The sequence below is a fragment of the Electrona antarctica genome (genome assembly GCF_951216825.1).
Source record: "Electrona antarctica genome assembly, chromosome: 21".
NCBI lineage: Eukaryota > Metazoa > Chordata > Actinopteri > Myctophiformes > Myctophidae > Electrona > Electrona antarctica.
In genome coordinates this window covers 8,640,599-8,655,782 of record NC_136802.1, presented here as the reverse complement: position 1 = coordinate 8,655,782, position 15,184 = coordinate 8,640,599, and the positions used below count along the sequence as shown (strand labels likewise).

The following is a 15,184-nucleotide window of genomic DNA, read 5'->3' as shown; positions in this document are numbered from 1 at the left end:
GGACTTTGCAGGTAAAACTGGCCTGATCTTTGAATGCTATACTCATGGTAAAATAGGAAGCAGGGTTTTATGAATGCAAAATTCATCTTCTAAACATAATTTTTCCGGATGCTACCTCTGTGTCTCATTAGTTATTGCTATACATGTAGTAGCAAAGCAACATCATTATTATTGTAATTTTTTTAAAAGATTTTGAAGGCTTTTAGAAAGGTTTTAGAAGGCGTCTTTAGAAACTCCGGTATTATCACCCTGTCTTGTCTGCATTTGTGTCTATTGTCTGTACTATAATAAAATACATTTGTGATAAGTTTGTGAAAAAAATCCTGCCTGTTTGAACTGAGCAGTGCACTATACTTGTATTGGTATAGTTAGTTATTGGTGCTGTTAAATGGCCCTTTAGGCTGCTTTAGACTTGCTCTAAAATGCAAGTCAAAGCTAGCCAAGCGCTTCGACAGTGTTCGCCAAGCTCGTTTGAACAACCTAAATACCCAACGAATCAAGCTAAGAAACAGTGTAACTGCCATGACCAAATCAGCTAAAAGTAACTTCATCAATGATAAAGCACAGGAAAACAAAAAAAATCCTCATGAGCTCTGGAAGCTACTAAACAATCAACTAGGCTATGGTCAGAAACTAAAAACCAGGTTTTCAAACCTAAACATCAAATCGGACAACACTCATCACTGACAACCTTGATGTGGCCAACTACTTGAATATCTTCTTTACAAACATAGCAACAACTCTGGTTAACAAACTGCCCTCCCACTCTGGGCTCTTTGGCGTAGAGCACATTACAACCTTCTACAGAAACCTAGGTGTTTGTAAAGACGATTTTAAACTAGTTATGGTAACAACTGATGAGGTAATTAAGAAACTGAGTGCCCTCCAACCCCACAAGGCCACAGGCCATGACAACATTCCCTCCAAATTTCTCAGAGACTCAGCCATCTCTATAGCTCCAATCATCACCCACATAGTAAACCTCTCCATCAAACAGGGACAGGTCCCCCAAGATTTCAAACTGGCCAAAGTAACCCCCTTGCACAAGAAAGGGAGTAAATTAGACCCCGGCAACTACCGCCCTATTTCTATTCTTAGTTCCATCTCGAAAGTGATGGAAAAAATAGTCTATGAACAGGTTGAAAAGTATCTTGCCACTAATAAATTATTGTACGAGTTCCAATCTGGCTTCAGAACATCCCACTCCACTGACACATGCCTTCTCTATTTGAGCGACCACATCAAACAAGAGGTAGACGCTGGCAAATACTGCGGCATGGTCATGCTGGACCTCCAAAAGGCTTTTGACACCGTGAACCACTCCATACTGGTTAACAAGCTAAAAGCAATTGGTTTCGATAGCACATCAGTGAGCTGGATGCAATCCTACCTGGAGGGGAGAGAACAGATGGTGGAAGTGAACGGAACACTGTCCCCCCCCTCCCAGTGAACTGTGGCGTTCCACAAGGAAGCATACTAGGGCCTCTACTGTTCCTAATATATGTAAACGACATGACTTCAGCTTGTGACTGCAACTTGTTCCTGTTCGCAGATGACTCAGCACTGCTGGTCTCGGACAGGGACAAACTGCAGGTTGAAAATGCCCTCAGCTCTGAACTCGGTAGGATCTGCACCTGGCTCGCTGATAACAAACTATCTTTACACCTGGGAAAAACTGAATCCATTCTCTTTGGCTCTATTAGTAATCTCAGCAAGGCAAATGGCTTCTTGGTTAGAGTGGGTGACAATGTTATCACACGTAAAGATGAAATTACCTACCTAGGTTCCATCCTGGAGGCTAATCTTTCCGGTGATAAAATGGCCACCAACGTAATCAAAAAGGTCAACCATAGAACAAGATTCCTTTACAGGATCTCCTCACTGGTCAACAAAAACACCTTGAAGACCTTAACAGGAGCCCTTGTACAGGGTTTCTTTGACTATGCATGCACCTCCTGGTACCACAGCACCTCAAAGGCCCTAAAAATCAGGCTCCAGACTTCCCAAAACAAACTGGTCAGGCTCCTACTTGACCTAGCCCCCCGAACCCACCTCACCCCTGCCCACTTCGACAGGCTGGAATGGCTTAGGGTCGACGACAGAGTACAGCATCTTGCAATGGGTCTGGTCCACAAGATTCGATACACCACCAAGATACCCATGTACCTGTCTAGATACTTCCTTAATGTTAACGAAGTCCACACCCACAACACCAGAGGGAGTGCAACGAACCATGTACAACCCAGATTCGGCACAAACAAGGGACTAAATTATTTTCGCTCCTATGCCACCAAAATGTGGAACGCCCTACCAACTGTCATTAAGACATGCGAATCCCTTGACTCTTTCAAAACCGCTCTCAAAGGGCACCTACGGACGGCTGCAATTCGAAACTGGCCCCTGTAAAATCGGAATCCCTCAAACACGAACGCAAGGACAACACAAGAGACGGTCGCGGCCACACAGCCAACTCAAGGTATGGCCACTGAGCCAACTTGGGGACCCAACGCAAGGACAACACAAGAGACGGTCACGGCCACACAGCCAACTCAAGGTACGGCCACGGAGCCGACTTGGGGACCCAACGCAGCTCCTCCAAGGAAAACAAACAAATTAACGGAGCTGAACGTGAATCCCCCCCACCGCCCACCCCTTTTTTCCCCCTCACTGTATATGTTTCTTTTCCCTTTTTACCCTTTTTACCTTCTTTATGATGAATTCCTGTTCTGTCTATAGAAGTGTCTATTTGTACGTCTCTAAATGTTTTGATGATTTGAACATGGTGGACCCTATTGGAAACAAGTGTAATGCTTAATTGGGTCGTCCACTCACAGTTAACAGCCTTTGTATTGAGTTTGTGCTTGAAATGTACTGTAATTCTGCAAACTGTTAATAAATTCTTCAATCAATCAATCAATCAATCAAACTCAACGGTGCCACACTGCCACTTGCAGGTTGCTCAACAGCGCCACTTGAAGGTCACCATGCGGATTCACTGATTGATGCAGCCAGGTGCGCTCCCTCCCTTTTGTTTTTCTTAGCACTTGACTAGTCTGACATGGATTGTCTTTGTCATAGCAACACATATGAGGCCGGCTTGTATAGGAAATAGGAATTTAAATGTGTGGTTCTACTGAATCCAGCAGTAAATGCTGTCTCATATCATTGGGCAGACTTTGTTACAAGGTGTGATGAGAGAGTGGAGACAGGAGTGCACAGTATTCCACATGCAGGGACAGTTAGCCAGTTAGCCATGCTGTAAACACACAACCAGGAAACCACCCCTTTCTCTCCTTTCCATAATGCTCCTTAGTTTCTCTTAAAAAACAAAACCATAGACATTATTTTATTTATATAAAGGAAACTGGTGTGTAATTTCTCTTCGAATAAATGAACGAAACCATAGACTATACAACCAGAGTTCTGGCCTTCTACTAAATCCAGCAGTAAATGTTGTCTCATTGGACTTCCCGTGTGTTTGTGTGTACCGGTGTTCAGTGTAGCTAAATTAGATGCGCAATAAGGCTGATGACAGAGAGTGGAGACAGGAGTGCACAGTTAGCCAAGCCTGCTGGACACACAACCTGGAAACCACCCTTTTCTCTCCTTTCCATTAATACTCCTTTAATAGTTCCTCTTAAAACAAAACCATAGACATACCGGTATTTTATTTATATAAAGGAAACGAACAAAATCTGCATAGACTACTAGTATACTATACACAATAAAGGACACTGTAGTGTCGTTTAGTGTGGTGCTCAGTAGGCTAACTATGGCACAGCTGCAGGGAGTTGCTCTGGACCCGGATCGGTTCTGCTGTTCCATCTGCCTGGACCTTCTGAGGGAACCAGTGTCTCTACCATGTGGACACAGCTACTGTGGTCACTGCATTGAGAACTGCTGGTCCTGGCGGTCGGCGGATGTATACAGCTGTCCCCAGTGCAGGGAGAGCTTCAGGAGAAAACCTGTTCTGAAGAGGAACAACTTGCTGGCTGAGGTGAGAGAGAGAGTTTGACTTTGATTGAATACTTTATCAACAGTTTGCAAATGGTAGGCAAGACGATCGATTTTACAATGATTGTTAAAAAGGAAATGTAGTGGGCCTACATTGGATACATGGAGAACGTTGGTGGGAAAGGGGCACTTTGAGGCAAAAGGGCAGGTGCCCAAGCCCCAAAGGCCCCCATCCCTCTGCACGTGGTAAAATAAATGGTGCATTTACAGTATATAGCGCCTTTATCCAAGGCGCTTTACATAGATTGTGTATTACATTCACCCATTCACACACACATTCATACACCGATGGCGGTAGAAACCATGCAAGGCACCAACCAGCACATCAGGAGCAATCAGGGGGTTCAGTGTCTTGCTCAAGGACACTTCGACACTAACTCTGGGGGAGCCCGGGTTCGAACTGGTGACCTTGTGGTTACCATCCAGAAACCATCTGGAAACTCTACCCCTGAGCCACGTGCCTGCCCTAGAGGGTTGTTTCCGTTGTGGTCCTGTGTATTCAGTTAATCAAGACATTTAAACAAGACATAATCAACACACAAAAATCACCCATAAGACAATGTTGATGTACTGTTTACAGTTAACTGTAACTGCCTGAAAAGTGTGTGTGCGTGCAGTAACTTCTACACACAGCTGACTGTTAACAAGATCTCTTTAAAGTTATTAGTGTAACCGGACAGTAACCTCCATTTTTCTCTTTCAACAACATGGCAATGAAAGGTCAAAGCCACTGTACAATGAGTGTTCAGATAATGTTCCTGGGATTAGCAGATTCAATTATTTCTCTCAGTGTGTTATATCATCCTGAACCTCATCGATTCCTGTTTTTTGGTCATCACTCAGTGAGTGACCCCCCCCCCCCAATTTATGTGTCTGAGCAAATCGGCTATTTTCGTGTTGACATCAACATTAAATGCCTTTGACAATGAATGGAGAATTTCCGTTGTATGTTTTACTTTACAGGTTGTGGAGAAGTTGAGGAAGGCGAGACCCTCTGCGTCTGTGGTCTACGCCGGCCCAGAAGACGTGGCCTGTGACTTCTGCTCCGGAACCAGACGTTCCAAAGCCCTCAAGTGTTGTCTGGTGTGTCTGGCCTCGTACTGCGAGACTCACCTCCAGCCTCACTACAGTGTCCCTGTGCTGCAGAAGCACAAGCTGGTCCCGGCCACAAACAAACTGCAGGAGAAGATGTGCTCCAGTCATGACAAGCTGAAGGAGGTGTTCTGTCGCACAGACCAGCAGTGTGTCTGCGTTGTGTGTGCCATGGAAGAGCATAAGGGCCACGACACTGTGTTGGCTGCAGCAGAGAAGACTGAGAAACAGGTATGGACCACAATCGCACGGTGGGACAAGGTAAAATTACAGTTAATGTTTGAAATGCAATGATCATGACGAATCTTTTTTTGATTAACTAACTTTCAAAAAAGTTAAAAAAAAATGTCAAATGCATTTTGGACATTAAATAAAAAGCTCTTGAACCAGCAAGTGACAGTGTGCGGGTCTCCCTCCATCTCTACGTGTCTGCAGTCTGCTGCTTTGTCGCCGACGCACCTGTTATTAGTAAGTCGAGTGTGCGGTGGTCTTCCCTTAAAAAAAGTTTATTTAAAAAAAAAAAATAATAGGCTAATAATAATACAGAATCAAATTTGTTAAAGCTAGTTCTAGCTGAGCCAGAAGGCAAAGCTCTCGGCCTACCAAGCAATCTTCGTTTCTACTCTCACCTATGGTCATGAAGAGATCAAGGGATCAATACCATAAGAATAAGGTTGCGGGGGGAAAAAAGCGTACAAAATTAGTTTTCTCAGATGGGTGGCTGGCATCTCCCTTAGAGATAGGGTGAGAAGTTCAGTCACCCGGGCGCGATTCGGAGTAGAGCCGCTGCTCCTTCGCTTGGAAAGGAGCCAGCTTAAGCGGTTCGGGCATCTACAGTAGTACGTATGCCTCGCTGCATGTCCCACTGGGAAGAGACCCCGAGGCAGACCAAGGACCAGATGGGAGGGATTACATCTCCAAACTGGCCTGAGAACGCCTTGGGATTCCCAGGAGGAAGTTTACGGTACTAATGTTTCTCAGGAAAGGGAAGTCTGGAGCTCTGCTCGAACCGTTGCCCCCACAACCGATTCCGGATAAGTGGTTGGTTGATGGATGGATGGATAGTTGTTGATTTAGGATTTAGGATTAGGTTTGGATCTCTAAACCAAACACTTCTAAATGCTTATTTTCTGCAGAAACAGCTGGCAACAATTCAGCAAAATATACGGCAGGAGATCCAAGAGAGAAAGAAGGAGCTGATAGACATGAGACAGGTCTTGAAGACCCTGAAGGTGAGCTGATTATTATGATGATTTATATTGATTTGATATTGGGATATTGGGATCAGGGTAGGAAAGTATAATTTGTTTCATGCTTGACTGGACTGTTGGCAGAGAACAAGCAACCTATAAAACAAATTATTTGCATGGAAAAAATGATTGTTTCACTGCAGCTACCCATTTTATCAATGCATCATATAGAATTATCTAGAATCAGATCATAGGTGAGGAAAGAAACAAACAAAAGATACAGAACAGAATATACGTGCGTGGTGTGTTTTCTCGTTCCATGTTGCCTCAACCAGAGCTCTGCGGAAGCAGAACTGGCTGCCACTGACAAGATCTTCTCCGAGACGATCGTCTCCATTGAGAGAAGGCGCAGTGAGGTCAAAGAACTGATCCGAGACCAGCAGAAGACTGCAGGGGCTCAGACTGAGACACACCTGGGGCAGCTGGAGAAGGAGATCGCCACGCTGGAGAGGAGACACGCTGACCTGGGGGAGCTGTCCAAAACTGATGACACCATCCATTTCATTCAGGTTCCAGATTTTCAGTAGTGAATCAGTGATGCACAATATAATCAGTGGCATATCAAAATCGGCCATAAAAATGCCATATCGGTATCTGATCCAATCAGCTGCGGAGGGGTGGCTAAAAAGTATTTATTATAATTATATTATAGCTTGACTAAACTAGCTGTATAACAAATCTGTTTATTTCTTGATATTGTTCTTCTGTCCTGTCTGTTCCATTCCCTCCAGAGTTTCCAGTCTCTCTCCAGGCCCAGTGTATCTCCAGCCTTACCCAGTGTTGTTGCCCATCCTCTGGGTTCCTTCACAGATGTAAGTGATGCTGTGTCTGGTTTGAGAGTCCAACTAGACAACATCCTGAAGACAACTTGGCCAGAGATATCAAAGAGAGGTGAATTTATTTTATCGTTTAGTTTTTTCTAAATCAGCCATTATAGAAAAACATGGACAGAAGGGAATAGCCCTGCTGCCAAAGGGATATTTGAGATGGAATAGGCTGATGGCACACAATGTATCAATTTAAACAAGAATATGTATTGCTTTTACATAGCAGTAGAGTTGTCTTGATACTGCTGTCTGTTCAAGATTGTAGATTAAATGGAATCTCAGTCTAATGTAGGCCTGTTTGAAGTTTCAGAATGTGTTATTTTTTATTTTATATAGCAGTAGAGTTCTGTCTTGACACTGCTTTAGTCAAATATTGTAGATTAAATGGAATCAGTCTAATGTAGGCCTGTTTGAAGTTTCAGAATGTTTTATCTCTGACATTACACTAGTCTACATTACACTTGGTGTGCCGTCACTGCCGTGACGTTACTGATTTCTTGTGCCTCCAGTGTCTGCTGTCAATATTCTGCACGAACCATCACAGCCTCAGACCAGAGAAGACTTGCAATGTGAGACCGATGTTGATGCTGAATTTGGGGTTTGTGTTAGTGATTCTTTTTTCTTTTCTGAGAGATATCTGAACATGGCCAGCTTTATGAGATTTTAATTTCTGATTCGATTTGTGTTCTTCTCACAGATCCCTGTCCTCGTTCACTGGATGCACACCCTGTCAAAGTAGAACACGAAGAGTTAGATTGGCTATTTTCAATGTACAACTTGATTCCATAGAAGACAAGGCTGGCTCTGGAATCCAATGACTGAAATCAGTTGTGGCAACTGAGAACTTCATGAGAAATCCATGTCTTCATAGATGGGGACATATTTACAGTTTTTCACGATTTGTTAACTTAAAACACGTTTTTCTTTTTTTTTCTTTTTCTTTTTTAAGATATTTTTTTGCGGCTTACGCCTTTTATTGGTTTTTGAAGGGACAGACGGTAGGCTGAAAAAAAATTACGGCTTTTTCAAAACCACACACACAAAACTGAAACCCTGACACTCCTTTTGCATGATGACTCTTGGTTTAAAGAGGCATGGAATATCCAGTAAAGGAATTGAGTTAATTGACTAGTTATATGAAGCCCAACTTCTAGTGCTGCGGCGGCTGCTGCCCAGACCAACCATAGATATATATATATATATATATATATATAAACACTAGATGGCTCAAGGCGGAGTTTGACGTCGTTCACCCGGCAGCCATCTTACTTCGGGGCTACAGTACAGTATGTTCAAAGGCAGCTCAAACAGAAACAGTCATAACTCGCTCAAATCTTGACTGATTTACAAACGGGTTGGTTTATTACTAACGTTGTCAACGTGACTATGATTCAGGACACTTATCTGCTTAATTTAATTTTTTATATGAACGTCTTATTGAAAATTGAGCAAGTTATGGTCATTTAAGAGTACATTCCCCATAGACACAATGTTATGTGTCCCGAGGTAAGATGGCCGCCACGTAACGACGTCACTCTCCATTGGCCAACAGCGCGGGTGAGCTATCTAGAGTTTATATATATCTATGAGACCAACAAGCAAGAGGGAGTGATGTTGAACAGGAAAAACATTCAATTGCAGCATTATCCTTTTTTTTTTGCCAGGTGACAACTGTACAAGTAAAAGCCCTAACATTTTACAACATCTGGATTTCTGATTTATGCGGATAAATACTGGCATGAATCCTTTGTGCGTGTGTGTCCATTATTTTTATATTTATCTCAGTATGATTTTGAAGGACTTTGCAGGTAAAACTGGCCTGATCTTTGAATGCTATACTCATGGTAAAATATGAAGCAGGGTTTTATGAATGCAAAATTCATCTTCTATACATCATTTTTCGACCGCAGTCGAGATCATGGATTTCACAATGCCAACGCCAGACTTCCCGGTCCTTCATTGCACTCTGCAGACTTCTGCAAGTCGACTGTAGATTCAACTGCATTTTGCATCAAACGGCTGAGTTTAGTGACACTTCAATCAGAACTGCAACTATTACTTGACTATTTGAGAATAGACTTGTTTTAAATGTAAGCTCAGAATAAAGCTGCACTGTCCAGTCCATTGGGTGAGGGTGTGAGTACTGAGAGATTGCACACCTGCAGTTTCTCATGGCTCAGAGGACAGGTTGGTATGCAATTTAGTGGTTTTCTTGAGGAATAAAAAGACCAGATATTTACGAACAATGAAAACATTTATTCAATAAACCACTGAATGGGAAATTACTGTGAATAAGTTACATGTAAATAAACAAAAACCAAAAAAACTTAAACATCCTTAAGTTAAATACTAGAGACTTCTAGTTGAAACTTGACCACACATTTGTAACCACCTATTTTCTTTCAGATCACTCAGATATGCAGCATAATAAATATAGCAGCTCTGGAGGAAGTCTTTCCTTTGGTTTAAAATCTGAAATAAAAACAACAAAATACAATAAACTACACAACTACTACACAAAATTAACACTTAACCTGTTATGGGCAAATTGTCAAAAATAGATAATTGTGATTTGTGAGCTGGTAGATACAGATGATATATTAGATACAAATTAATCCACAACATTTTAGAATATTATTTTTACAGTATTGTTACTAGTGGAGGCAGTGTAATGGTCTAATGCAGGGGTGGGCAACTTTGACGATGGAGAGGGCCACTATATCTCCACACTCACTCCCTATAGGGCCATATATTATCCTACTGTCGTCGCAAAAATAGCCGATCTACAAGCTCAAAACGCGTCGCAGCCGCGTCGCGCTGCGACGCGTTTTGAGCTTGTAGATCGGCTATTTTTGCTATATTCGAATTGAAATGTTGAATAATGTTTTACTATTTTTGAATTGGAATCCTGAAAATTTACATTTTTATGTAATTTCAAATGCCTTTTAATTATAGTGTGTTGAAGCATTGATCTACTAATTTAGACTGAAGTAATTAAAGTGGGTCATGTTTGCATGTTGTGGAATTGTAAACAGCTGAAACCAATATTATATCAGCATCCTGACATTAACCTGAGGGCCACATTAAGTGAAGGTGGGGGCCGCATGTGGCCCCCGGGCCGCCAGTTGCCCACCCCTGGTCTAATGGAAGTACTGTAGTGCAGTTGTTCCCAAACGTTTTTCATGTCAAGGACCCCCAAATGGACACTAATTAGACCCCCACATGGGTCCCGACCCAGTGTTTGCATCACCTTACCTCTCCTTGGGAGGACCTCAAGACACGTGGGATGGGTTCTGGTTGTCCGAGAAGTTCTGCTTAGCAAAAAAACAAAGACATGAAAAGACATTCATTGAGGTGGAGTTGTAGATTCATTGTGAAAAGAGCTGGCTTTGTTAAACAAATGACATTAGATTAACTGCGTTGTAGTCAGTGTTGTTTTTGGCAGCAAATTTAGATTTTAGTTTTAGTCATAGTCTTTTAAATAGTTTTCATTTAGTTTTAGTCACATTTTAGTCACGTGGAATGTCTTAGTGTTAGTCTAGTTTTAGTCGACTAAACATCATAAGATTTTAGTCTACTAAATCTACGGTTGATTTAGTCGACTAAAATGTATTTTGGCGGGGCTTGATGCCGTCGTAATGACATATTTCACACTTGCTGAAAATAGCTGATCTACAAGCTCACAACGCGTCGCAGCGCGACGCGTTGTGAGCTTGTAGATCGGCTATTTTCAGCATGAAACCAAGTGTAAAATGACGTGTGTCTTATACTCTTGTCCACTAGTCCCTTCCTAACATTTTAGTCTAGTTTTTATGTGTTGACGAAATTGTCAATATATTTAGTCTTAGTTTTAGTCACCATAGCTTAGTTTTCATTTAGTTTCCATTTAGTTTTCGCCAGTGAAAAAAGGTAGTCGACGAACATTTTTCGTCTCAGTTTTAGTCGACGAAAACAACACTGGTTGTAGTATGTGGCTGAGCCAAGAATATGCCCCTACAAGACAGGAAAGGTATTGAGAGAGAGAGCAATGTAGCCACTAATGTAAATCTAAACATCTCTAAACTACCGTAATGTGACTAATATCTAAACACTTCAACATCTCTAACCTACTGTCTAACCCAAGCATTATAGGTGCATGGTTAAAAACTGGGTTGTGTTTAGACATTAGAATTATGAAAGATGGGTTAGTGAGGAGATCTGGGAGGACGGTTAGCCAATGAGATGTCTTGTCTGCAATCTCTGCATACAGGTTCAGAAGCCACAAGCCTTTTTCTTTATTTTTTTAATACTGCTTTTGATCACCACAACCCCGGGCCGTTATTCAACCATAGATATAGAAAGGTAGACGCCTCCTTTGGCTCTGGGGCGTCTGTATCTCGAGAGGAGGCAAACTTCTGTGACGATGTAAACATGAATGTAAACGTTTGTTTTCGCATGACAAAAAAGCGCCTTTGGATTGAGTTGATAAGTCCCGGAAAAGACTCGATGTGATTGCCTTCCGCACTTCTGCTTGACTTCCACCTTACAGTGTGATACAGGTCGCTCCAATGAGGTATGTATGGTACTGTAGGTTTTTATATATATGCTTTCAACCATTCTAACCTGTTGGATCTGTCGAATCTCCCTCATGGCCAGGCGTATGGAGGGGTACAGCCTGGGGAAAGGCCTTCTGTGATCCTTTTCTCCGTCATCGTCATCCTCCTCCTCCTCCTCCCCTCCACTCCCTCCATGGCGGCGGGGCGTTCCTTCCCACCCGCTGCCTCCGAACTCAAACTTCTGTCTGCGGTCGGAGACCCTGCGAAGAACCGGCGGCCTCTTCCCGTCTTCCATGCCCGCCGAGTTTTGTCCCGGAGGAAGAAACAGTCTCTGGAGCTCCAAGCGGACCTTGTCCAGGCCAGATTCCACCCTCACTTCCTTCTCCTCGTCGTCCTCCTCGTCGTCCTCCTCCTCCTCTCCACGTCCGAGCCCTCCGCGATCGCAGACGGACCGGTGGCGGAGCCCCTTGAGCTCCTCGTAGTCCGTTTCCCTGTCACATGTCTGGAAGTATAAGCAGACCGTCACTCAACTGCCGCTATTGAGGGTATGCGCATGCATAAAGTGAGTGGCAAAGTGAGTTTAACGTTGTTTAATGCAATCAGATAGGACTTTTCTGTTTGGGTGTATGGGCTGTCAAGGCCAGAAAGTCGTTTTTGCCACTCAGTAGGCGTTCCCGCATAACTTCGGGGTATGATGATGATGTCACGCGCATACCCTCTATTGTGGCATTTGCAACAAAGTAAAACAACAACAAAAAGACTAAATGTCATGACTGAGGGATGAAACGCATTACTAAGAGAAGCCAAATGATTTGAAGAGTAAACTTGGGAAGATTTCAGTTTCATATGGAATGTACAACTTAATTCTTTTTTTGCAGCCGTCACTGTCCACAAGGAGTGGTGAGCAGCTCTGTTGCTAAGCTCACCTGTCCACAAGGAGTGGTGAGCAGCTCTGTTGCTAAGCTCACCTGTCCACAGGGAGTGGTGAGCAGCTCTGTTGCTAAGCTCACCTGTCCACAAGGAGTGGTGAGCAGCTCTGTTGCTAAGCTCACCTGTCCACAAGGAGTGGTGAGCAGCTCTGTTGCTAAGCTCACCTGTCCACAAGGAGTGGTGAGCAGCTCTGTTGCTATAAGCTCACCTGTCCACAAGGAGTGGTGAGCAGCTCTGTTGCTAAACTCACCTGTCCACAAGGAGTGGTGAGCTAGCCTGGTTAATAAACCAGACCGAATCAGCCGTTGGCAAAAAAAAATTGCCTACCAGCGGATTACGGTCTGGCGAGGCTCAGTAGCACGCCTCTTTCCTACAACCGAGAACAGGTCGGACCAATCGGGACACGGTATGCAATATGGGCGGGCTTTGGTACAGTGACGTTCAATGCTTGAGACTTTTGACTGACAGTAGCTCTGACCAATTGCGTCAAAGAGAAAATGTTTGAACCCGCCCCCCGGGAAATTAAATCCAAGTGGAGCCAGCCCAGACTAATATACCGCGACAGTGTTGTGTGATATTAGTCTGGCTTATTAGCCAGGCTAGTGGTGAGCAGCTCTGTTGCTAAGCTCACCTGTCCACAGGGAGTGGTGAGCAGCTCTGTTGCTAAGCTCACCTGTCCACAAGGAGTGGTGAGCAGCTCTGTTGCTAAGCTCACCTGTCCACAAGGAGTGGTGAGCAGCTCTGTTGCTAAGCTCACCTGTCCACAAGGAGTGGTTAGCAGCTCTGTTAAGCTCACCTGTCCACAAGGAGTGGTGAGCAGCTCCATGAAGGGCTTGAGCCCCGTCCTCGTGTGGTACTCCACCAGGTCGGTCAGGGCGCGATGGGCCTTGTCTTCCCCCAAGATCACATATTTCCCGTTGGACTGCATCTCGATCATGTAGTGTCGACAGCGGTTCTCACCCCTGAGTCAGCAAAGCAGAGATGTTGTTGTTGTTGTTGGGATTTAGCTGCGCCTTAAACCTATACAGCATCACAGTTGACGGCCGTGATCGTGACTAAAAGAACGTCATGGCGGTAATTACTGCTAATTATCATACCTGTATGACAGGGTGTATCCCTCCCGACTCTGACCCACTCTGATCAGGAAACACCCCATGGGTTTGTCTCGTAGAAGATCCTCCGCTTGTCTGGAAGGACAGAGAACTCAACTCAACTTTATTTATATAGCACATTTGACATGACCAGGTCAACCAAAGTGCTGTACAGGTTCAAAAGAAGCAAAGAACAAAAACAATACAATGTAAACAACCATTTGAAACATGAAAAACAAACAGGCATTTAGAAGAAGTGAAAGCAAAACGATACAATATAAGCAGACAATACAAAAGGAACAAGCAAAGCAGACTATATTGCACTAGTGAGGGGAACAGGCCTACCTCAACTGACACTAAAGGCCAGGGAGAATAAGTGGGTCTTAAGCAAAGATTTAAAAGTTATGATGGACTGGGCAGCTCTGATGTGAAAGGGCAAATTGTTCCAGAGCCTGGGGGCAGCCGCCGCAAAGGCTCGATCACCCTTGGATCTTTTGTTGGTCACCTACCAACATCGCCGCTTTTGTTGGGGACAACATAATTATGGTCGAATCTCAAAGGCAAATTCCAATCAATGCCCCAAATCTCGGCCACTCGCTTCACTCACACTCATCAGGAAGATTCCTGATGAAGACCCGGAGGGGTCGAAACGTTGATTCCTGACCATTATTTCCTAATAAACTACTGGGTGCTTAAGAACGGTGTGCGGACTTCCTACCTTCTTTATGTATGTATATTTTTGTCCTGCACCTGTCAACATTTTTTGAGATGTGCGTGCTTCCCGTTTTGGATGTTCTCTGATATGGCTACCATGCACACATATCTCTGATGCTACTGTAGCCACTGACTATGAATGATATGGCTACCATGCACACATATCTCTGATGCTACTGTAGCCACTGACTATGAATGATATGGCTACCATGCACACATATCTCTGATGCTACTGTAGCCACTGACTATGAATGATATGGCTACCATGCACACACATCTTGGCAATTCGTGCTCATGGTTTTGTTACTTGCGCTTGTTTTTCTTGACCACAATGTTAAGAATGTAATTGAGATAGCACAGTGGTTTTCAACCTTATCACCTCACCTCATCAACCATATCAAGGCCCATTATTTATTCAGCATTTGAGCCACGGACCATTTGATGAGATTTAGACTTGCAGGCCACAAACAGAATGTTGTTATCATTGGATAAGATTTTGGTATTGATGTTGGTATCATAGGAGAGATAACAGGCAAAATAACAATTATTTTACATTCTCTAATGCTGTAGACTTCTTGTAAATTAATGAATGCAGATGTTTAACAATAATTTAACTCTTGAGAGCGTACAATGTAATTTTACACAGAGTTAAAGATCAGGGAAGCTAGAGACCACCTGGAACCCCCTAAAGGACCACTGGTGGTCCCCGAAACACTGGTTGAAAACCACTG

At 43.5% G+C, this 15,184-nt stretch overlaps 2 protein-coding genes across 3 annotated transcripts in view; one reads left to right on the top strand and one right to left on the bottom strand.

Annotated features, from left to right (window-relative positions):
• Window positions 1–2,953: 2,953 nt before the first annotated feature.
• On the top strand, window positions 2,954–8,931 carry LOC306914540 (E3 ubiquitin-protein ligase TRIM47-like). 2 transcript variants are annotated; one of them, XM_079491615.1, is made up of 7 exons: window positions 2,954–3,997; window positions 4,978–5,337; window positions 6,243–6,338; window positions 6,632–6,865; window positions 7,088–7,247; window positions 7,693–7,781; window positions 7,881–8,931. In XM_079491615.1, the coding sequence occupies exons 1-7, from the start codon at window positions 3,773–3,775 to the stop codon at window positions 7,920–7,922; spliced, it is 1,206 nt and encodes a 401-aa protein (XP_079347741.1). In that variant the 5' UTR covers window positions 2,954–3,772; the 3' UTR covers window positions 7,923–8,931. The 2 variants fall into 2 exon arrangements, with proteins under 2 accessions (XP_079347741.1, XP_079347740.1); XM_079491614.1 differs by having other exon boundaries at window positions 7,693–7,787.
• Window positions 8,932–9,347: 416 nt separating this feature from the next.
• Window positions 9,348–15,184, bottom strand: part of LOC306913632 (myosin-IIIb) — a 46,243-nt gene continuing 40,406 nt past the window's right edge. The window contains exons 26-30 of the mRNA XM_079490424.1: window positions 13,746–13,835; window positions 13,445–13,610; window positions 11,786–12,220; window positions 10,439–10,494; window positions 9,348–9,655 (exon numbers count right to left, since the gene is read on the bottom strand). Of these exons, the coding sequence (XP_079346550.1) occupies window positions 10,456–10,494; window positions 11,786–12,220; window positions 13,445–13,610; window positions 13,746–13,835 (730 nt within the window). The 3' untranslated portion in view covers window positions 9,348–9,655; window positions 10,439–10,455. The remainder of the gene's footprint in view (window positions 9,656–10,438; window positions 10,495–11,785; window positions 12,221–13,444; window positions 13,611–13,745; window positions 13,836–15,184) is intronic.